The sequence below is a fragment of the Callorhinchus milii genome, unplaced genomic scaffold, assembly GCF_018977255.1.
Source record: "Callorhinchus milii isolate IMCB2004 unplaced genomic scaffold, IMCB_Cmil_1.0 Scaffold4, whole genome shotgun sequence".
In the NCBI taxonomy this organism is placed as follows: Eukaryota; Metazoa; Chordata; class Chondrichthyes; order Chimaeriformes; family Callorhinchidae; genus Callorhinchus; species Callorhinchus milii.
In genome coordinates, this window is record NW_024704745.1 from 79,478,444 (window position 1) to 79,502,570 (window position 24,127).

The window sequence follows — 24,127 nt, forward strand, 5'->3', positions numbered from 1 at the left end:
GGGGAGGGGGGCGCGAGGCGGAGGGACTGCGGGGTGGAGTTCCGGAGGGTGGCGGCGGAGCGGCGGAGGGAACCCTCAGGTGCCTTTGGGAGGTCCCCAAGTCCATTCGGCTCCTTTACCAACATGGCGGCGGCGCTGCTTCAGACAATTGTCGGCGCCCGTTAAAGGGCGACAGCGAGAGAGAAAGGCCCCCCCCCCCACCCGCCCCTCGACTGGTCGGTAGGTAGGTGTCCCTCACGGTTCCCGGACCAACTGGAGAGCGTCCCGAGTTCTCTTTCCTGTCCCCGCTCTCTATAGTTTCCTGCACTTCGCTCGGAGAAAAGGGGGAGGGGATAAAAATAATAATAATAATAATAATAAAACCAGCCGAAATAAATAGGGCACAAATAAGGGTTATGGTAACGGGAGGAATGGCGAGTGGGGTCAGGCGCGGTGAGGGCGCGGGCGGACGGGGGCTTTGCTGAGGGGCGGTCGCGGCTGTCAGAGGAGCGGCGGCGGCGGCGGCGGGAGAGAGAGAGAGAGAGAGAGTCAGGTCAGCGCAGCACCGCCTCCACTGCACCACACAGGGCCGGAGACACCGCACCGCACCGCGGCACAGCGCGGCACAGCGCCTCAGGTCAGCACAGCACAGCACTGCCCCGGGGACACGGGCGGGTCAGCCCAGCACAGGGAGGCCGGGGGTGGGGGGAATAACTAGGCCTCACTCCCCCTCTCTCTCTCTCTCTCACACTCCCTTCTTCATTTCAGGCCCAACTCTCTCTCTCTTTTCTCTCTCTCTTTTCTCTCTCTCTTCTCTCTCTTTTCTCTTTTCTCTCTCTCTTTTCTCTCTCTCTTCTCTCTCTTTTCTCTTTTCTCTCTCTCTTTTCTCTCTCTTCTCTCTCTCTTTTCTGTCTCTCTTCTCTCTCTTTTCTCTCTCTCTTCTCTCTCTCTCTTCTCTCTCTCTTTTCTCTCTCTCTCTTTTCTCTCTCTCTTTTCTCTCTCTCTCTCTCTCTTCTCTCTCTTCTCTCTCTCTTCTCTCTCTCTTTTCTCTCTCTCTCTCTTTCTCTCTCTCCTCTCTCTCTCTTTTCTCTCTCTCTTCTCTCTCTCTCTTTTCTCTCTCTCTTCTCTCTCTCTCTTTTCTCTCTCTCTTTCTCTCTCTTTCTCTCTCTCTTCTCTCTCTCTCTTTTCTCTCTCTCTCTCTCTCTCAGGCCCAACTCTCTCTCACTTTTCTATTCTCTCTCTCTCTCTCACTCACTCACTCATTCATTTCTGGCCCTTCTTTTTCTCTCTTTTCTTTCACTCACTCATTTCAGGCCTCACTTTTTTTTCTCTCTCTCTCACTCACTCGTTTCCCTTTCTCTCTCTCTCTCTCTCTTTCTCTCTCACTCCAGGTGAGAGAGAGACCTTTCCCCTCTCACTTTTTTTCTCTTCGCTTTTTTTCCCCCTTTTTCTCTCTCACTCACTCATCCCTCATTCAAGGCCCCGTTCTCTTCTCTCTCTCTCTCTCTCTCTCTCTCTCTCACTAACTCACTCATCCCTCATTCCAAGCCCTCTCTTTTTCTAACTCTTTATCTGACTCTTTCTCTTTCCCCCTCATTCCCCCCCTCCTGTCTTTCTCACACACACAATCTCCCTCTCCGCCCCTCCCAATCCAGACCCCATTCACTGAATTTGTCCGGTCGAAAATTGTTAGTTTATTTGATTGAAGCCCCCGCGGGAACGTGTGTTTATAATCTGGTTTACATTGCAGTACAGCGGGAGTTCCGCGTTGTCAGAGATGAAATCAAAATCTATGCAGTTGGATGTTAAATATCTATTAAATTGTATAGGTACGTCCTGATTTTTTAAAAAAAAACTTTGGGGGTTACTAAGAAGGGCACAATCTGCATCTTTTAACAAGTTTGAGCCGTGTTTTATAAGTCTGATCTGTAAATTGTACAATCGCCGAAGCGGTACATCAGCCCATGTCTTGTTCAATTTCCTATTAAATCCAATAAAATTAATATGTACTCTTAATACCACAACCGCACCTGCCGGCTGTCGGGTAATCACTTTGTTTCCCGCGCCTACCTCAACGGAACACCACACGTGCGTGCCCCAACCCTCTTCGTGCCCTTTCTCCCGGGGGTGTAACATCACGGTCATCGTGCACGGTGGTGGGGGGGGGGGGGGTTGGGAGTGTGTGGAAAGAGTGTTACCAGATCGCGTGGTGAATGAAAGCGAGCAGAACCACTTGCGCACTTTAAGCGCTCCGGGATGCTGCCGCGTGAAGAACGCTATTTAAATGCAAGTTGTTGTTGCTGTTACTGGCCTTGAAAGAGCATCCGTAGTGCTCTCTGTGAGACAATTGCGGGAATCTAAGCCCCGATCTGTCATACACACTTACCAGGGCCACATGCGCAGTACAGAACAGGGAACAAGTTCAGAAGTGGAGGCTTTGACCGGTCATCATGGCATCGGGCAATGCAGATACCCCAACGAAACGCAAATTAGTGACAAGGACTTATCAGGAGAAGTACCAGATTCTCCAATTTTGCGAGGCAAATCCTGAAATGACAAAGAAGGATGTTGCCTCCAAATTTGGTTTGAAGCCACAGACTTTGAATGATTACCTCAAGAACAAAAAGAAAATTTATCATTCTGTCGAAAATCCCGATGCAAGAAAGAGAATCGTCAAACGTACAAAACACATAACGTTTGAAGATGTCGACGCAGCACTTATTCTTTGGTTTCGTCAGAAATCGTCACTGCCTGAGATGAAGATAGATGGAGAAATGCTTCGTCAGAAGGCTGATTATTTTGCCCGTGAATTGGGTCATGAGGGAAGAGTATCAATGGGATGGATTGACCGGTTTAAAAAGCGTTGGGGCATTGTGATGATTAGAAAAGCAGGAGAATCTGCTGAGGTTAACCTGCAGGTCCTTCAAGAGTGGAAAGATGAGAAGGTGAAATACATTTTGGAACGCTACAAGGCAAAGGACATCTACAACGCTGATGAAACTGCTTTATGCTGGCAAATACTGCCGGAAACATCCCTTGGCTTTGCGGGGGATTCCCACCATGGGGCACCTCACGTTACTCTGCTGGTTGGCACCAATATGGATGGTTCCGATAAGTTACCAGTGTACATCATTGGAAAGAGCATGTGCCCTCGTGCATTCAGGCAAATTCCCAGGCTCCCATTGGAATACTCTACCAATAGCAAGGCTTGGATGACGAGTGTTCTGTTCGAGGGTTGGCTCAAAAAACTGGATGGACGCATCGGTCAAGAGAAACGAAAGATAGCCATGATCCTCGACAACTGTTCTGCTCACTCTTCAGTTGAACTAGACAACATCGAACTCGTATTTTTGCCTCCAAATGCATCCAGTGTGACACAGCCCATGGATGGTGGGATTATCCGCAACCTTAAATTCCATTACCGGCGAATTCTGGCTACGAGACGACTGAATGCAGCTGAACACGTGACGCCTTTCAAGTGGGAGCTACTGGATGCCATGTTTGCTATCAAAACTGCTTGGAGTAGAGTGTCTCAGGCAACAATCTCAAATTGCTTCAAGAAAGCGGGATTTGAAGTCACCCCCAACCAGTACACTGAAGACGATTCCGAGCAAGAAACTCAGCGGCAATTTCAAAATGTCTGGGATCACCTGACAGAAATACACGGCAAATTGATGCCATCACTGGATGACTATGTTGATGTGGATGTGGTAGACACCGAAACTACTCAAGAACTAACGGACCAGGACATTGTGTCTATAGTTTCTGACAAAGCAGATGTTGACTGTCCGAGGGAGGAGGGCTCCGAGACCCAGGACTCCACACCCTCCGTACCAACCATTAGGGAAGCCTATCACGCACTGGATGTCCTTCGGCGCTTCTCATTGACTGTGGACGCCCAAACAGACGAGATTTTGGAATTGGTTAACAAAGCTGAAGCTGTTGTCATGAGGGAGGTTCCAAAACGAACGCAGCAGAAAACAAACCCCAAATATTTTCAGGCCGAGTGAATTGAGGGTTTATGTCTCGATTAACGTTTTTTTGAAAAGTGATTGAAAATTCAGTTACAGTGTCGATAGCTCTTTCTAAGAGTTTATATTCTGTTAAAACAGTTCTGTTTTGAACCTGGTCGGGTTGTGCCATTCATTGTACAGGACATATTTTCTGCACAGTGACTACCATAGCTTTAATATGTATGGGTTAAACATGGAACAGAAACCTTGCCTTAATATCACAGCCGGTTCAGTACTTGTAATTGTTCTGTGTTGGTCATATGAAATTTGACTTTTACTTAACTTTGCATAAGTCACATGATACAACTTACGCAACTTTGTCATAACTCATACTTTGCATAAGTCATATTAAATGGACTGGTCCCAACTGGTAGAACGTATGTAAATTTTATTTAATCTTCGACACGCATTTGATGTGGATATTGTACAGACAGGAGTATGGTATTTGGGGATGGAAAATACCACACAAATTAATGAATCATGTATAAATATAATTGGTTCATTTTAGTTACTGTATTTCTATTATTTGTTTCTTGTTACATTCAATATCAGGGTTAGTTACATTGAGTGGGTGTCAGGGTGGCTGAGTTGGTAGCACTCTTACCTCTCAAATCAGAAAGCTGTGGGTTAAACATCATAGAATCATACAGCACAGAATGAGGCCATTCGGCCCATCGTGTCTGTGCCGGCTCTTTGAAAAGAGCTTCCAATTCAACCCCACTCTCTCCCCATAGCTCTGCAAACTTGTCCTTCCCAAATAATTACCTACTTCTCTCTTAAAAGTTGTTATGGAATCGGTTCCCATCAGCCTTTCAGGCAATGCATTCCAGATCCCAATACTCGCTGTGCGAAAAAAATTCTCCTCCCCTCCCCTCTGTTTCTTTTAACAACTATTTTAAATCAGTGCCCTCGGGTTACCGACCCACCGCCAGTGGGAATAGTGTCTCCTTGTTTACCCTATTGAATCCCCTCATAATTTTGAAAACTTCTCTTAAGTCTCCTCTTAACCTTCTCTGCCCCAAGGAGGACAATCCTCGCTTCTCTGCCTCTCCTGATAACTGAAGGCCCTCATTCCTGGTATCATTCTGGTCAATCTCCTTTGCACCCTCTCCAATGCCTTGACATCCTTCCTAAAGTGTGGGGCCCAGAACTGAACACAGTCTCTCGCTGAGGCCTCACCAGTGTTTTATATAAAGGTTCATCATAATTTCCTGAGTTGTGTATTCTATGCCCCTATTTATAAAGCCAAGTATCCCGGATGATTTTTTGACAGCTTTATCTGCCTGTCCTTACTTATATGAACCTCCAGGTCTCTCTGTTTCTTCACCCCCTTTAAGATTGTACCATCTAGTTATACTGCCATGTCGAGACTTTAAACTCAAGTCAGTGCCAACTTTCTAGTGCAGTGCTGCAGAGCACTGCATTGCCAGAGGTGTCGTCCCCCAAATAAGATGATAAAACCAAGATCCATCTGTACCTTTTCTGGTGGACGTTAACGATTCTCAGGCACTATTTGTAAAGAGAAGAAAGTTTCTCTCTCCCAATGTCCTGACTGACAATCCCCCCTAAATAAAATCGGTGATTTATTTCATGGCTGTTTGTGGGACATTGCTGTGTGCAGTTTGGCTGCTCTATTCGCCTACAAAATACAGTCACCACACTCGATAGTAAATTCTGTGAAACGGTTTAAGATGTCTTGACAACAACAACAAATTGCAGTTATATAGGGTCTTTCATGTCAAGAGAGCATCCCAAGGCGTTGGATTTTAGATGGGTGCGGACTGTGGGGGATAATATATTATATATCCAGTTATATTAATTATATAACATATATAATTATACCACAATGTAATAAGATGCTATATTATAGACCAGGATTATATACTGTTATTGAGGTTTGCCTGAGAAGTTTAGAATGTAGTAGTCTGGACTACTTGCTGGTGTACTGTATACTATAATTCCTCATCTTTATGTGACTCTGTTTCGTCTATATATAAATGTGTATAAAATAGTTACAAAGAATGTACAGTAAGGAAACAGACCACTCAACCCAACCGTCCGTGTCAGTGTTCATACTCCACACCAGTCTTCACCCATTTCTTACTCCTTCCCACACCCTTCTATTCCTGTACCCGTCATGTGAAGGTCCAGCTTCCTCTTCGATGTATCTACATTATCTGATTCATCCACTCCTTTGGGCAGCAAGTTGCACAATCTTGTTACTTTTCTGCTGTAATCCTAGCTTTATTAATAATAATAATAAATTGGTCACTCAATCCACGACTTTGTTGGACACTGCTGTGAGCAATTGGCTGCCATGATTCGCCCACAACATAAAATCAATTCACTTTACATTATATTTTGTGAAGCCCTTTGAGACATTTCGAACACGTGATAAGGCGCTATGTTATATGCAAGGATTATTTTTTCATTAATAAATTGCATAGCGCCTTTCAAACGGGGTAGCGTTTCAGAGAGTTTAACACAGATGAGAATTACAGTCGTGGGAATGTTTTTTTAAAAAATCCAAATGGATTATTGTTACAAAAGATCTCTGAATTAAGGGAGGATGGAAATAAAATCCTTACACTGAGGGTGACTGAATAGTGAAATTCTCTACCACAAACCATTGCTGGGGCCAGAATCCGCAAGGGGCTTTAAAGGGGAATTGAATAGATTTATGAAAAAACAGGAATATTAAAAGAAGGGAGAAAGAGCAGGAGAGTGGGGTTAAGATATTTGTTCGTGTAGAGGAAAATATTTGATGAACCAAATGACTTATTTCTGTATTGCTCCGTTCCTACTTTGCCTCCTTTAAGGGATGTCTTGAGACCCTCCTCTTCGACCACATCTTCAGTCACCCTCCTATCCCTGCCCTCCTGATCCCAACCCCCAGCTCGGGTCCAAATACCTGACTGACCAGCACCTTCTGATGTGCAAGGCACTGTGTAAATGTAATTTGTTGTTGTTTTGCTGAAAGCCTGCTCTTCTGTGTTCTAGACTGAATCTCAGCTGCTGACGTCATGGCTGCCACAATCGTGCACGACACGTCGGAGGCGGTGGAGCTGTTCCCTCCGCAGGGATTGTACCTCAAACCCATCGCCAAACTGACCATCAGCGTGTCGCTGCCGCAGCTCAAACAACCGGGAAAGTCCATCTCCAACTGGGAGGTGATGGAGAGGCTCAAGTGCATGGTGCATCCTGAGCAGTTCGCCACGCTGCGGGTCTCCAAGAGCACCATGGACTTTGTGCGATTTGAAGGCGAGGTGGAGAACAAGAACATGGTGAAGACCTTCCTGTCGAAGCTGGACGGGAAGACCATCAAGCTCAGCGGCTTCACGGACACGCTGAAAGTACGGGCGGCCGAGGTCAAGATCGATTTCCCCACCCGCCACGACTGGGATTCCTTTTTCCGTGACGCCAAGGATGTGAACGAGACCCTGCCCGGGGAGCGACCCGACACCATCCACCTGGAGGGGCTGCCCTGCAAGTGGTTCTCCCTGAAGAACTCCAGCTCCGAGAAGCCCAGTGACCTGATCCTGAGCAAGGTGTTCGGGACCTTCGGGGAGATCAGGAACGTGGACATCCCTATGTTGGACCCGTATCGGGAGGAGATGACTGGCAAGAACTTCCACACCTTCAGCTTCGGGGGACACCTGAATTTCGAAGCCTATGTGCAGTACCAGGAGTACATCGGATTTGTCAAGGCCATGGATGCCCTGCGGGGGATGAAACTCATGTACAAAGGAGATGATGTCAAGGCAGTGGCGTGCAGCATAAAGGTGAGCCGCGAGTTACCTCTTGTATCTCAGGAGCTAAAGGGGAAGAATCAGGGAAACAGCAACAACTTGTATTTACACAGCGCCCTTCAGGCAGGGTAGCATCCCGGAACGATTCACAGTCACGGAGTCTGACCCCGAGCCGGGGGGAGAGGGAGGGGGCAGGTGACCGTAAGCACAATCAAAAACAAAGGTCTTTAGGTGGGATTTGTAGGTGGGGAGGGAGGGGGCAAGGCGGAGGGATTGAAGGAGAGTTCTGGAGTTTCTGAGCATAGTGGCTGAATGCACGGCCACCAATGTGGAGCGGACAGTCTAGGGACAAACAGGAAGCCGGAACCAGCCGAGCGGAGGCAGCGGGTGGTGGAGTGGGGGCTAAGCAGGTTGGAGAGGTAGGGATTTGCCAGGGCATGAAGGGATTTGAAAACAAGCGAGAGGATCTTGAAATCGATCCGTTCGAAACAAATGATGGTTCACAGACAGTGGTTGGAATGTGCCACAAACTCCACACAAGCAGTGCTGTCCCCAAATTATTTTAAAAGAAATCCAAGTGTTTGGAAAACGAGCGAGTGGAGAGTGAGAGGAGATCGGAATTAGATTGAGTGTCTCACGTGGAGAAAACAAACTGTGCAGTCTGATGGCCTGAATTAAATTGATTTAGATATAATAATAATCCTTGCATTTGATATAGTGCTTTTCATGTCTTTTCAACATCTCAAAGAGCTTCACAGAATAGACTGTAAAGTGAACTGACCGTATAGAACCTGATCACGTCATTAAGACTTCTCAGTATGTCGCAGAATATACTGTAAAGTGAATTAACTCTATTTTGTGGGTGAAACACAGCAGCCAGTTGTGCACAGCAGTGTCCCAATAGTTATCTAAATTCGATATTGAATGTGTATTTCAGGTAGTCTTATCTGTTGACTTAATACGACTTACCAAAGTTATATATAAGTTTGTCTGTTGTGACACCAGGTTAGTGCTTTCAGAGTCAGTGCCACTTTTGTTAAAAAAAACTAGTTAAATGTCTGCAATATTGCACACAATTAACATAACATAACATGTAGGAGCAGGAGGAGGCCATTTGGCCCCTCGAGCTGCCCCGCCATTCAATCATGGCTGATCTTCTAATCTAACTCCAGCTAATAATCTGACGCTGCCTTATCCCCGTATCCCTTAATCCCTTTTGCAATAAGAAATCTATCGATCTCAGTCTTAAATATGTTCAAGGACTGAGCGTCAACAGCCCTTTGGGGTAGTGAGTTCCATACATTCACTGCCCTTTGAGTGAAGAAGTTCTTCCTCAACTCAGTGCGAAAGGGCTGCCTCTGATTTTAATGTTGTGACCCCTGGATTTAGTTTCTCCAACCGGGGAAACAATCTCCCACTATCTACTCTATCATGGCCTTTGATGATCTTATAGGTTTCTATAAGATCCCCTCTAATTCTTCTATATTCCAGAGAATATGGGCCCAAATTGGTCAGCCTCTCCTCGTAACTCATCCCCTCCATCCCGGGTACTAACCGAGTAAATCTACGCTGCACCCCCTCCAAGGCAAGTACATCCTTCCTTAAATAAGGAGACCAAAACTGCACACAGTATTCCAGGTGTGGTCTCACCGGGCACTGTACAGTTGCAGCAACACTTTACTCTTATACTCTAAGAATACATTCAGTGTCTCAAACTGCCTTTGGGCCAATACAATATACAGGGCCATGATGACAGCACCTGACCTTGTTTTCCGCGCTTTAGTGTCTCAAACACTGGGCGTTTGGTACCTCATCAATGAGCTGGTGAACCTGGTAGGGGCAATGCAAGTTAGGAGATGATTTGGATTAGGATTTAGGGCTACTGTGCCAATTGGCTGCCGCATTTCGCCCATAAATTTAAAGCCCACAAAATACACAGTCAATTAACTTTACAGTATACTCTGTGAAGCGCTTTGAGACATCTCAACGACGTGATGAGGCGCTATATCAAATGCAAGGATTATTTTTATTTACTTAGTGCTCTAACCACTAAGCTACAGTTTAGGCAAGTTTCCTTACACCACACGCCGCTGTTTACCGAGCAGTAAGTAGGAACCCGGGAGATTGGTGGATAGTTGATTGGTGGATCGCTTTCCGGGGATAATAATCCCTCCAAAAAAGAATAGTGGCTCTATTGGAGAAGACAAAGGCGTTTCTACTGGTGTCCTGGCTGACAATCCTCCATATAAAATCATCCATTCAATTCATGGCTGTTTATTGGACATTGCTCTGAGCTAATTGACTACACTGTACTGCTCCCCACCACGTACTCCCCTGTACGACGCTCCCCTACAAATACACAGTCACTACACTTTACAGTAAAATTCTCTGACCCGCTTTGAGACATTCTTTCAGCATGAAAGGTGTGATGCAAAATGCAAGTATTATTCATAATAATAACCATCCATCACTTTGTAAAAGAAAACTAAATTTGTTTTTCACTCATTCATAACAGCTTGGCTCAATTAGTAGCATTCTCTTCTGAGTCAGAAGATTATTGAGTTAAGCCTCATGCCATGACTTGAGCTCATAGTCCAAGATAATACAGTAAACCTCGGCTTACTGCACTCCCAGTTCATACCTAGTCACAGCGGACTTGAAATGGAATTAAAAAACATGTTGGAATTAAACTGAGTTGAAGACATTTTCCTAAATTCCCCACATTCTCAAATTTTTGAATGAATGGAGAGCTTTGGGTCAGAGTGAGATATCCCAGGCCTCTGGACCATCTCAGATTTTCTTGGCCTCATTATGTGAGTTCATTGAATCCTTCACAAAATGGCACAATCTTGATTTAGTCCACAAAATACAAAGTCACTGCAATTTGTAGTATATACTGTGAAGCACTTTGAGACATCACTATAATGTGATCATAACAACTTGCATCTATATAGCGCCCCTCACGCAGGGTAACGTACCAGAGAGCTTTAAGATAAGATTAAGATAAAGTGCTATATGAAATGCAAGGTTTATGTTCACCTGGAATTGCACAGTCACTTCACTTAACAGTAAAATCCTGCAAAGCTCTTTGAGAGGTCTCGACGACATGATGAAGCGCCGTATCAAGTGCAAGGATTATTATATAAGATTTGGTGGCTCGGAGGGAGAAAAAGCAACTCGTAGTTGATGGGGCCTGTTTCTGTGCTGTATTTTAACATTCTATGATTGTCATTGATTGTCAATAACTGGACATTGTTTGCAGAAAGTTTTATAATATTTAAATATATAACTTAGCAATGAAAACTTGCTTTGGTTTCTGCACTTGACCACCACAAGATGTCACTAAGAAATCGAAATTCAGTCGTGCTGCTACAGTCCACAGTGATTGGAATCTGTACTTGAGATTAAGAGCATAGCAACAAGAACAACAACAATAAATTGCATTTGTACAGCGCCTTTCGTACCGGGAGGACATCCCAAGGTGCTGAAACCTCTTCATTTGATCCTTCTTTTCGAGTAGTGCCACAGGATCTTTAATGTCCACTTGAACAGGCAGAAAGGACCTCACTTTAACGTCTCCTAAAGGACAGCACCTCTTGCAGTGCAGAGCTCCCTCTCCCCAACACTGTATTGGAATGTCATTCTGAACTGAGAGTTTAGAGTCCCGACGGCTTCTAACTCAGAGACCAGTGACCAACTGAGCCAGGCTAACTGACTAAAACTAAAGCAGGTTTGCTTACAGCATGATATCTATTTATCTAAGATATTCAAAACCCACACTGTTCCTTTCGACGCTTCAAAAATGCTGACTGTTTTTCGGAACTTATGCACAACCCATGTGGAAGCACTGACTGATTGTTTGGCATTAGATCACTGGTTTGGATTTTATAGATCTTGACTCCCACATTATAATGGGAGCCTAGTGTAATACTGTGCTAAGGAGGGAAGGCTGGTGTCCTGGCTAATAATCCCCCAAATAAAATTGCTTATTCACTTCATGTATGTTTATGAGACGTTGCTGTGCACAAATTAGCTGCCACTTTCGCCTACAAAATACACAATCACTGCACTTCACAGTAAAACCTGTGAAGTGTTTTGAGATGTCCTCCTGACGTGATAAGGCCCTACATCAAAAGCAAGGATTATTATTCTTTGACTGTAATTCTCTGTGTTAAACTCTCCGGGACCCTACCCCGCTTGAAGGGCGCTATTGTAAATTATTAGTGATAATAATAATCCTTGCGTTAGACATAGCTTTTTAATGACATCGTTGAGACGTCTCAAAGTCCCTCACAGAATATAGCGTACAGTGGATTGACTGTATTATGTGGGCGAAACGTGGCAGCCATTTGTGCACAACCGTGTCCCACAAACAACAACAACATCTTGGATTTATATAGCGCCCTCCACCCGGACGCTTCACAGTAACGGATCCCGGGGCCGAGGGAGGGGGGAGGATGGTGACCAAAGGCGCGGTCGAAAAGAAAGGTCTTCGGTTTTCAGTCAAGACCTGAAAATAGGAAGAGAGGGGATGAGGCGAAGGAAGTGAGGAAGGGATTTTCAGAGCCTCGGGGTGTAGTGGCTGAAGGCACGGCCGCCGAGGGTGGAGCGGAGGACTCGGAGGACGAATAGTTGTGGATTGAGTGACCGAATTATTTTTTGAAGGAAAAAAGGAAAAGTGATCCCTAACCAGGTTCCTCCTTGCTGCTAGTTATCATTAATTGCCATTATATGTTATTACTGTGTTAATAACAATAATAATCCTTGCATTTGGTATTGTGCCTTATCAAATCTTCGAGACAGAATATACTGTAAAGCGAATTGACTATATTTTGTGGGCGAAACGCGGCAAATTATTATAACCAAATTATTATTATTTGATTGTTGATTTATTTTTGAAGCGTTTATTACTTAATTTTTAATGTGCACAAATGAGGTCGCGTACTAAATCCGCAGTCACTGCACTGTTTGCCCAGGTGACATTTGACACAACAAAACACCTGACCGACGCCTCGATCAAGCGACGGCAGCAGGAGCGACAGAAGCTGCAGGAGCTCGAGCTGCGGAGGGAGGAGCAGAAGCGACGGGAGAAAGAGGATGAAGAGCGAAGAAAAGAGGACGAAAGGTACCGCTGTTTGTACAGGAAGAACTCGGTTTCCTTTTATAAAATAAATAATCTTTGCATTTGATATAGCATCTTATCACATCCTTGAGACGCCTCAAAGCACTTCATAGAATATACCATAAAGTGAATTGACTGCATATTTTGTGGGCTTTAAATTGGAGCTTTAAATTTACTTATTTTGCTAATTGGATTCCTGCTGCTCTGTGCTCAGTAATATAAGCAAATTGAGTCCTGTTGTGTATTGGTTAGAGCACTCGTCTCCCAAGCGAGAGGACCCAGGTTTGATTCCCGGGCAGGGAGAAACATTGGGCAAGTTTCATTACTCCACAAGTCTCTGTTTATCTAGTAATAAGTAGAAACCCGGATGTTAGTCATTTGACGGATCACTTTCTAGGGGTAATAAACCCTTCAAATAAATAAAATAATAATAATTTTGTTACTCAATCCACGACTGTTTGTGGGACGCTGCTGTGTGCAATTGGCTGCCGTGTTTCGCCCATAAAATGTACAGTCAACCCACTTTACAGTATATTCTGTGAAGTTCTTTGAGACGTCTCAACAATGTGATTAGGTACTATATCAAATGCAAGGATTATTATTATTGGGTCCCGACGTAAAAGGCGCTATACGTGTTTCTGCCTCAGGAAGGGAATATCTCAAAGTGTTTCATAAAGAATTTGAAAAGAAATGTTTGTTAGGTCAGGGTATCAAGGAAATCGGACAAGGTAGGGGAATTGGAGTTGAGGTACAGATCAGCCATGAACGTATTGAATGACCGAACAGGCTTGAGGGGCTGAATGGCCTCATGTTTCTAAATTAGAAGGTGTTTAGAGGGAAGCAAGCAGGAGATTTAGGTGGCCCAGCGTGGATTTGGATGGCCCGTTTGTTGCTTCGGGTGCTGGCTGCTAATAATACCAATGTGGTTGCTATTTGTAAAGTCAGGGTATATATTTGTTTGGTCAGGTTATCAAGGGATATGGGGCAAGGGCAGGAAATTGGCAGGAAATTGGAGTTGAGGTACCGATCAGCCGTGACCTTACAGAATGGCGGGACAGGCTCGAGGGTCTGATGGCCTCCTCCTGTTCCTATGTTTTTATGTTGCTCCTTTGCCTTTAGGAAGCAGAAGGAGCTTGAGGAGCAGGAGCGAGAGAAGAAGCGCGAGGAGAAGGTGAGAAAGCGAGAGCAGAAGCAGAAGGAGCGGGAGGACCGGCGCAACACGCGCAAACTGCAGCGGGAGGAGCAGAAACGGCTGCAGGAGAAAATCGCCCTGGAAGAACGCAAGCTGATCCTGGTCCAGAGAAACCTGGAATCCATCCGGCTCATCTCCGAGCTGCTCAGCCGGGCTAAGGTGAGCTCATCTGCCCCAAAAAAGTGTTTAATACTTTATTCAGCCGCCAGAACTTTTCAAGCGTGTGATATGGCAAAACCTTAAGCAAGTTTCCTTACTCCACACGCCTCTGTTAACCAGCAGTAAATAGGAACCCGGTTGTTAGTCGATTAGCAGATCGCTTTCCAGGGCTAATAATTCCCCCCAAAATAATAATAATAAATTGGTCATTCACTCATTCGAATTTGTGGAGTCCCGTAGTGTAGTGGTTAGAGCACTCGCCTCACAAGCGAGAAGACACGTGTTCGACTCCCGGGCAGGGCAAAACCTTAGGCAAGTTTCCTTACTCCACACCTCTGTTTACCCAGCAGTGAGTAGGAACCCAATTGTTAGTCGATTGGCGGATCGCTTTCCAAAGATAATAATCCCCTTCAAAAAGTAATAATCATTTGGTCACTCAATCCACGACTTTGTGGGACGCTGCTGTACGCGATTGGCTGCCGCGACTCACTGTGAAGTGTTTGAGACGTCCCAAAGATGTGATAAGGCGCTGTATCAAATGCATTATCAAAAGGATTATTACTATCATTATTGTATGAAAAGCAAGGCTTCCTTGTTGACCTGTGTTCACTGCCGAGCAGGTTGAGCGACAGCAGGAGCAGGAGGCGAGGGAGGCGGAGGCTGCGCGGCGCCACCAGGTGGAGGAGAAGCGTCGTCAGCAGGAGGCAGAATTGCTGCGGGTGGAAGAGGAGAAGCACCGGGTGGTGGAGCTGCAGCTGAAGGAGAAAGAGCTGAGAGAGAAGCTCCTGGAGAACCTGCGGAGGAAGGAGGCCAGCGAGGGTCAGAGAGAGGAGCCTGGGGCCCAGCCCACCGAGCAGGGGACGGTGGGGACCCCGGGGGTGGAGGCCGTGTGGCCCAGCACCCGCAGGAGGATGGGGTCACCAGTTAGGGACTCGGATGCCCGCAGGGAGCGTCTCAGGGAGACTGGGGGAGAGCGGGAGCCGAAGCTGGGCACAGCAGGCGAAGGCACTGCCAAGCCCGCCCAGAACGGGCAGCGCGCCAGCCCACAGCGCTCCTCCCAGGAGGCCGGCGGCCACGGCAGTGACACTTCGCATCCGTGTCATGCCCTTCACGTCGGGAGGACCTCTCAAGGCGCTGAGAGCAGCAGCAATGCTCACCAGAACGGCGCCAGCCACACGCAGGGCAAACTGCAGCACACTCTGGTCAACGATCAAGAGAAGAGGGAGGACAGTAAGAGCAGCGACACCAGCAGCAGCAGCAGCAGCAGCAGCAGCAGCAGTGAGAGAAGCCGGCACTGGAGGGGCTCGAGCAGCGAGGGCAGCTGTCACCAGAGAGAGTGGAGCCGGCGGAAGGGCGACTCCAGGAAGGACCTCGGCCGCCAGGCCAGGAGCCGGGAGAGGAGCCGGAGCCGGGGCCGGGGAGACTGGAGCCGCGACAGGAACCGCAGAAACCGGAGGAGCCGAGGCTGGAGAAGCTCAAGCTGGGAGCGGAAAGGGGTCCGGAGGGGCTCGAGCCGGGGACGGAGAGACCGGAGCCGGGAAAGGGGAGGAGGAGGCGGCCGGCGGCGCAGCTGTCACCGCACCGACACGGGCAGGGAGCGCACCCGGCACAGGGGCTCCAGCGGCCCTCACAGAGACTCCAGCAGAGGAGACAGTGGCCGCAGGAGGAACTGTAGCCGGGATCACAGCCGCCATCGCAGGTAGCCTGGCCAGCAACCCGCCGTCGTCACCAGAGACACCAGGGAGCAGCGAGATCAGCACCCGAGCGAGAGGTTCATTTCTCTTCCCTCCCCCTCCCTACTCCTCCCCCCTCCCTCTCGCCTCCTCTACTCATGTAATATGTGAAGGCAGTGGTGGGAGAAAGGTAGTGTAGTGCGGAATGTCCCGATGCATTAAATCCATCGAGTTCTTACAGGAAAGGCAAGCGTCATTTCTTAACAGAGTGAATGAATAGAGGAAAAAATACCGCACTTACACACACTCGCGCTCGTGCAAAAGCGCAGTTAAAAATACACATGAAATGTGCTGTAAGTTGCGCAGCCCCTAGAAGAAAGAGGAGGAAGGCTTAACTGTTTGGTGTAAGCTGTACTCAGACATTTCCAACCCGTTTCTGTGTTTTTTTTGTGTGTGTGCGTTATTCTCAGCCCGGTAAAAGTTGCTTTGAGTTGGGTGAGAAGGGTTAACCACGGAGAAACTGCCCCAGAATCGGCAGTGTTCGTTTCAGTTAAGGGCCTGAAATCTTTTGGCTCGCTCGCTCGAAGCACTACACTTACTAAACAGCGAAACCTTAGGCAAGTTTCCTTACTCCACAATCCTCTGTTTACCGAGCAGTGAGAAGGAACCCGGTTGTTAGTCGATTGACGGATCATTTTCCAGGGGTCATAATGCCTCCACAAAAAAAATTGGGTCACTCACTCATTCCATGACTGTTTGTGGGACACTGCTGTGCACAATTCACTGCCGTGTTTCACCCACAAAATACATAGTCTATTCACTTTACGTATATTCTGTGAAGCGCTTTGAGACGTCTCAAATCACGTGATAAGGTGCTATTTCAAATGTAAGGATTATTATTAACACGTATACCAAACGTGAGCAAAAGCAACACTGTTGTCAGTGTCGAGTGCTGTGTCTCCTGAGGAACTCTGCACTTGAAATATGAGTAGATATCTCTGCAGATTGCCAGAGAGTGAGCGATGGTGAGTATGGTGGCTGAGAGGGCTTATCCAGGGCTTGATACCCTGTTTGTTTCCACACTACCGGCTGTTGGTAACACGACTCAACCCTGGGAAATCCTGGGGGGGAGTTTACCACTTGAAGAGTTTTTTCCGATTCGAGGCTACGTGGCCGCTTTCTCTCTTTCCTTGTACGTTTGTGCATCGAGTTCAATACGGATTCCCCCCGAAATTGGTGATATTTAGTCAGGAGTGTCCATTGCAAGCCCTGAGTCATGGAGATAGACCCTTAATGCAGGTTGTAGCTTGATGCATCCGCCAACATGCTCCACTCTAGGAAAACCCTTTGCTTCCATTCGATACGCAAGCAAAAGGGTTGATGCTTTCAGCCCGCAGAACTCTCCCAGACAGCAGTGTTATAGTGAGATGCTTCAGTTTTGTTCACCCTGAAACTCAGGAGAGCTCACAACCTAGGATCGAGTCCAGGACCAGCGGTAAATGTCCACTGATAGTGCAAGGAGATGAATCTTATGTAAACCAATATGATAATTCCAATGCTGAGAACAGATAGCTATATAAGGGTAGTGTGGTGTTGGAGGGAGGGAGGGAGGGAGTGTATATAGTAATGATAAACTGCCCCAGTATCAATCCATGACTGTTTGTGGGATACTCATGTGCACAATTGGCTGTTGCGTTTCGCCTACAAAACGCAGAGTCAATCCACTACATCTGTGAAGCGATTTGAGACGGGCTCAGTGACGTGATACGGTACTGTATCAAAGGCAAGGATTATTATTAACATAATCCTGGTAACTGAAGCCTGTGTCCCAAAAGACTACCCCGCAGAGATGCTTCATCCGCCTGTGATCGTGACTCGAACCAGAAAAGAACAACATGATGGGAAGCTAGATGTTGGTTTCAGGGATATTTGCGAATGATAATCCTAATGCCAAGAGAAGCCCTCAGTTACATTGATGACCTCTTACAACAATCAGTGTAAGGTTGACAATTCTACGTGTTCGAGAAGAAGGACTGAAAATTGGGGGGGCAACGGGGGAAACAAATAGCTGTGGACCAACATGAAGCCCAAGGCTCTTGGCCCTACCAGAAGAAAAAATCCTTAGGCAAGTTTACTCCGCCAATTTTGAGCACTGAGATCTGACTCTTTAATGGCACATTCCATTAGTTGCTGTATCTAAAGGACCACACTGGCTCTGGATATTAATGGGGAATTGTCCCCATGCATGTGATGCTGCTAAAATTATACTGGGGAAATTTGGCCATTGGGTTCATCACTTGATTCTGGTCAAAAAGAACTGGAGATGATTCATCCTGAGAAGCATTTCCAAACGCTGAACATCAGGACTCTCTTCTAAGGTATCTATCCCTCCTTGGTCTTCTCACATTAACTAACACCAATGTCCAAAAGGGCAGCAATCTGGGCAGTCACTCAAACTGGATACCATCAGATGCAGAATTCTGAGACCCTGAACTCACGGCTGAGATTGGTGACATGGTGGACGGAGGCGGCTATGAACCCATATTCATTACTACTGTACCAACGCCAACTGAAAGACAGTAGGGCCTTTCTGTTGTCGAGTTTGCCTTGACCTCTGTTTATTTGGAGATGAAGTTTTAATTTGAATAAAGTATCACAAATCAAACTTCCTGTGTGCATTTGAAATGCATTATTGTTGATTTTCGTAACCCCTAGTTATTCAAAAGCCCCCAAATTGTGGTGTCCTGTATCTCAGTGATTAGAAACTCAAGCGAGAGGACCGGGTTCAATTTCTGGGCAGGACAAAGGCTTAGGTAAGTTTCCTTACCCCACGCACCTCTGTTTATCTAGCAGTCAGTTGTTAGTCGATTGATGGATCACTTTCTGGGGGTAATAAACCCTTCAAATATTTCGGAAACAAAAAAATAATTAGGTCACTCAATCCACGACGTGTTTGTGGGGCACTGCTGTGCGCAATTGGCTGCCGCGTTTCACCCACAGAGTCATGATACACATGTAGCATGACACACCACCTTTAGTGGAAGAGGCCAGAGAGCATGTGTGGATGAGGCGAAAGAGAGAAGAGATAAAGAGTATATTTCACCCACAAAACACAGTCACTGCACTTTATATTCCGTGAAGAGCTTTGATACATCTCAATGACTTGATATGGTACTATATCAAATACAGGGATTATTATTGTTTGTGTTGGTAAGACATAAAATCTTGAGAAAACAACAGGATAATGTAACAATAATAATCCTTACATTTGATACCTCACCTTATCACATCGCTGGGATGTCTCAAACCACTTCAACAACAACAAATGACATTTATGCAGCATCTTTCACGTCGGGAGGATGTCCCAAGGTGCTGGACAGTCAGGGATTTGGACCTGAGCTGGGGGTTGGGATGGGGAGGGGGTGGGGGGGCAGGGAGAGTAGGGATAGGAGGGTGGCCAAAGCCGGGTCAAAGGGGAAAGTCTTGAAATGGGCCTTGAAGGAGACAAGGAAGGGGACGAGGCGAAGGGACTGTGGGATGGAGTTCCAAAGGGTGGGGGCAGAGAGGATGAAAACCCGACCGCCAATGGTGGAATGGGCTGGGCGGGGGACGAGGAGCAGGCCACAGCCTACTGAGTGGGGGGAGCGGACAGGTCGATGTGGAAAACGATGGGATAAGGAACTATATCACATGCAAGGATCATTATTATTAAGAAGGCTTCTACGCTGAAAATGTCTCTAGGAATCGAAAAGAGGTAAGGGGCATAAATCGTAAGGCGGGAGGTGACTGCATTTTATATTGATTCCATTCGAATCAATCCATTACCCCAGTGACTGCGTGAAAAGTGACACTGGGACGGTTCCCGTCGCACCCGCTTTCCTTCATCATTTGCTCCTGTTCAGCTCACTGGAGATCCACATCAATAAGATCATTTTAAGACATGTCATTAGCCCCAAGTGTCTCTTGTGCACTTAGCTCTCAGTGAGGTAAGCTCTCTATTGAATGTAATCTGCTCAATCGCAGAGCTTCCACAAGGCACTGAAATCCCACTGTGCAACTGTCTTAGCTTATCCAAATAGGCTTAAATTGCTACTCCATTTTATATAAAGTGCCCCCGAAGAGGAGAGCAAATACAGCGACGTCAGCTATTGGGTCATGGTAATGAAGCTCATCTTATCACTAGATGGCGAGTGTTCTGAAGACAGCCGAGTGGCAAGACACAACAACAATAATAATAAATTACATTTTCACAGCGCCTTTCATGTCGGGAGGACATCCCAAGGCACTGGACCCGAGCTGGGGGTTGGGATCAGGAAGGGTGGAATCCATCAATACCACTAACAGGTTTAGGAGGGTGACCGAAGGTGCAGTCGAAGAGGAGGATTTGAAGATGGGCGTTGAAGGCGGCAACGGGGGGAGCGAGGCGAAGGGATTGTGGGATGGTGTTCCAAAGGGTAAGGGCAGAGAGGCTGAAGGCCCGACCACCGATGGGGCAGGACGGGCAGGGAACATGGAGCAGGCTGGAGCCTGCTGAGCGGAGTGAGCGGACAGGATGATAAGGGGTTAGCAGGTTGGAGCGGTCGGGAGGGGCAAGGCCATGGAGACCTTTGAAGGCGAGGACAAGGATTTTGAAGTCTATTCTCTGGGGGATGGGGAGCCAGAGGAGCCGGGCAAGGATCGGATGATAGGGTCACGGAACTTGACACAAACTATAGGTCCGATTGAGAATCCATCAATACCGCTAACAAGAGTTTACAGAATGAAGTCCATGGTTCATTTTTGGAGAGGAAAACGTACCGTGCAATTTAAACCTCAGACATGTTTCCTCACTCCACACCCCTCTGTTTATTTAACAGTTAGTAGAAACCTGGTTGTTAGTTGATTTGGGGATGGTTATCAGCATGTAATAACCCTTCCAAAAAATATAATAATAATAATTTGATTGCTCAATCCACGACTGTTTGTGGGACGGTGCTGTGCGCAATTGGCTGCTGCGTTTCACCCACAAAATACACAGTCCAATTCATTTTGCAGTATATCCTGTGAAGCGCTTTGAGACGTCTCGAAGATCTGATAAGGTGCTGTATCAAATGCAAGGATTATTATTATTAGGGAGAAAGGCAGCAAAATGGGATTTAATAAATTTAATAATTCTTTAGGCAACAGGTTCTTTACTACATTTAATGTGAAGTGTATCACATAGGATGTCACAGGACCAAAATAGACTACTCATTCCAAGAGTCTGTCAAGGTGTTTGTGCTCCCCTCCCCTCCTATTCCTTTCTCCCGCATGTATTCATTGAGTTTCCTCTTAAAATATAATTTTATTTTATATTTATATCCAATCCAATAAATCAAATAGGGAAGTCAGCAGAAACTTCCCCAGAGAGTGTTGGGAATGTGGAACGTGCTATCACAAGGAGTAGTTGAGCGAACAGCATAGATGCATTTAAGGGGAAGCGACATAAGTACATGAGGGAGAAAGCAATAGAAAGTTATGCTGATAGGCTTACAACAAGAACTTTCACTTATATAGCATCCTCCACGCAAGGGTAGCGTCTCAGAGCACTTAACAGTGGCGGAGTTAAGCACCACTGACTCCGAATGACCATAAGCGCAGTCGAAGAGGAAGGTTTTCAGACGGGACTTCAAAAAGGGGAGAGAGAGGGCAAGTTGGAAGGGTTGAGGGAGAGTCTTCCAGAGTTTTGAGGTGTAGTGGCTGAAAGCGCGACCTCTGATGGTGAGGTGGAGGGTGTGAGCGATGAGCAGGAGCCAGTGCCAGTCAAGCGGAGGCGCCGGGTGGTGGATTGGGGAGTGAGGAGGTCGGAGAGAGAGGGAGTTGGCAGGGAGTGAGGGGATTTGAACACGAGAGTGAGGAGCTTGAAGCCGATCAGTTCGGTGATGAGGAGCCAGTGGAGCCTGGGCCTGAGCTGGGGAGATGTGGGTGTGGAGTTTGGTTGGGGTCAGACTGCGAGCGGCAGAGTCTGAATGAGCTGATCTTGTGAATGGTGGAGCTGGGGAGACCGGTGAGGAGTGTTTGAATAAACCAGGTGGGAGGTGACAAACTCATGCACAAGGGTTTCAGCTGCATTTGGGGTAAGGTATGGTCGGAGGTGGGCAATGTGGCAGAGGTGGAAGAAGGCGACCGGATGTGGGGGGAAAGGACAGCTGGGGGTCAAACCGGATGCCTAGGTTGCGCACTGGCTCGGTGAGTCTGAGGGAGAGCCCAGGGAGGTTGAGGAGTTTAGATCCGCAGGAGTGAAGACATTGATAGGATCCAAGGAGTATGGCTTCCGTCTTGTCCACACTCAGCTGCAGGAAGTTTACACTCACCAGGCCCTGATGTCTGCCAGACAAGCTGATAACATCGGGGGATCTGGAGTTGGGACTCGAGAAGGCAAAGTAGATTTGTGTGTCATCCACATACATGTGGAAGTTTACCCCGTGTCTGCGGATGGCATCGCCCAGAGTGAGCATATAGATAAGGAAAAGACGAGGGCCAAGGATGGAGCTCTGGGGTATCCCACAGGTGACCGGGCGGGTTCGGGAGGAGAAACTATTTGTTGAGATGAAATGGAGGCGGTTGGTTAAGTAGGACTCGAACCATGCGAGTGCGGTCCCACTAAGGTAGATGAGGGAGGAGAGCTGATGGAGGAGGATGGCGTGGTCGACTGTGCAAATGCGGCAGAGAGATCCAGGAGGACGAGGAGGCAGAGGGAGCACTAGTCACAGATACAGAGAATGTCATGTGTGGCTTTGACGAGCGCTGTCTCTGTGCTGTGGGCAGTCGGAGAAAACCAGACTGCAGGGACTCGAGGAGGGAGTGGAGGGAGAGGTGTGACCGAAGTTGACCTGAAAAAATGTGCTCCGGGACTTTGGCAAGGAAGGCTATGTTGGAGTTGGGGCAGTAGTGGGTGAGATTAGAGGGATCGAGGGCGGGATGAGGCTTAGTTGAGGAAGGGCAGGAGGAGGCTCACGTGGAGCATAAACACCAGCACCTCAAAGACGTGGTAAGGTTCTATATCAAATGCAAAGATTATATTATTATAAACATAATGTTTCAGAACAAATTTGATAAATAGTTCAATAGTTATCCAACCTGTTGTGCATTGTTGCATTTCTCCCCCCTGTTAATTCAAGCGGGGGCCAGAGCCAATGACATGTCTACGATAACAATGTCTGGGTTAACAAAAAAAAACAGTCACGTGGAAGGATTGGCACAAGTAAATCTGACGTTTATTTACTTGTTTAGCAAATGCAATTCACTTAGTAAAATTAATTAAAACAGCCGTGTGACCTTAAGGGTCAGTCAGCAGGAGGGAAAACAGACCCATTTAGAACAGTCTGCAAAGCAATCAACAGCAACTTAATGATCCTAATCCTTGTATTTGATACAGCGACGTCAGGAGGATGTCTCAAAGTGCTTCACAAAACACCACCGTCAATTCACTTTACACTATATTCTGTGAAGCGCTTTGAGAAGCTTCTATAACATAATAAGGCGCTATATCAAATGCAAGGATTATTATTATTATTATTATGTTGACCAACAATTGACTTGGTACACGTTAGAGATTAATTTCTGGGTGCCGTGGTCAACAATGGTCTTTACATTTCACGAGTTATTTTAATCTTTTAATATGTCGCGATCAAATTTAATCCGTAATACAATTAGTATAATTCACAAAGATCTCGCCATAAATCTGTGTCTCGAACTCAGTCGGTAACGCTCCCAACACTGAGTCTGAAGGTTGTGGGTTCAAGCCTCACATCGGGGCTTTGTATTCCTGTTATTGAAGGCGGACGCTCCATTGCAGTGATGGGGGAGCCCTGCATGGTTGGAGAGATATTAAACAGAAGTTCTCGTCTGTGCCTGTTTATGTGGACGTTAAGGATCTCCTGGCGCTCTTGAAGAGTGTCCTGACCAACAATCCCCCAGATAATATTGATCACTCCCGTCAGAGCTGTTTGTAATCATAATAACAAGCCTCACACATCAGGGGGACATCTCAAAACGCTTCACAGGGTATTCTGTAAAGCGTAGTGACTGTATTTTGTAGGCAAACACTGCTGTGCATCACGTTTTCTTAATAAAACAGAGTGAATTTAGCAGAATTGATCAGAAGAGAAATAAGTTGTTCGCCTAAAAACAAACAGCCACATTTCACAGTAACATCTTGTGAAACGCCTTGAGATGTCTTGACCAGGCGATGAAGCACTACATCAAATGCAGGGGTTATT

The 24,127-nt window shown here is 46.7% G+C and overlaps 2 protein-coding genes across 4 annotated transcripts; both read left to right on the forward strand.

The window, feature by feature from the left end:
* The first annotated feature begins 464 nt into the window (after positions 1-464).
* Positions 465-16,132, forward strand: akap17a (A kinase (PRKA) anchor protein 17A). Of its 3 annotated transcripts, XM_007891056.2 has the most exons (6): positions 499-532; positions 1,730-1,808; positions 6,993-7,774; positions 12,718-12,866; positions 13,983-14,214; positions 14,835-16,132. In XM_007891056.2, exons 3-6 carry the CDS (start codon positions 7,016-7,018, stop codon positions 15,915-15,917), a joined length of 2,223 nt encoding a protein of 740 aa, XP_007889247.2. In that variant the 5' UTR covers positions 499-532; positions 1,730-1,808; positions 6,993-7,015; the 3' UTR covers positions 15,918-16,132. The 3 variants fall into 3 exon arrangements, with proteins under 3 accessions (XP_007889245.2, XP_007889246.2, XP_007889247.2); XM_007891054.2 differs by lacking the exon at positions 1,730-1,808 and having other exon boundaries at positions 465-532; XM_007891055.2 differs by lacking the exon at positions 1,730-1,808 and having other exon boundaries at positions 475-616.
* LOC103177090 (tigger transposable element-derived protein 4-like) lies at positions 2,311-4,099 on the forward strand. The gene has a single exon (XM_007891053.2). The coding sequence runs from the start codon at positions 2,430-2,432 to the stop codon at positions 3,987-3,989; it is 1,560 nt and encodes a 519-aa protein (XP_007889244.1). The 5' UTR covers positions 2,311-2,429; the 3' UTR covers positions 3,990-4,099.
* Positions 16,133-24,127: the final 7,995 nt, after the last annotated feature.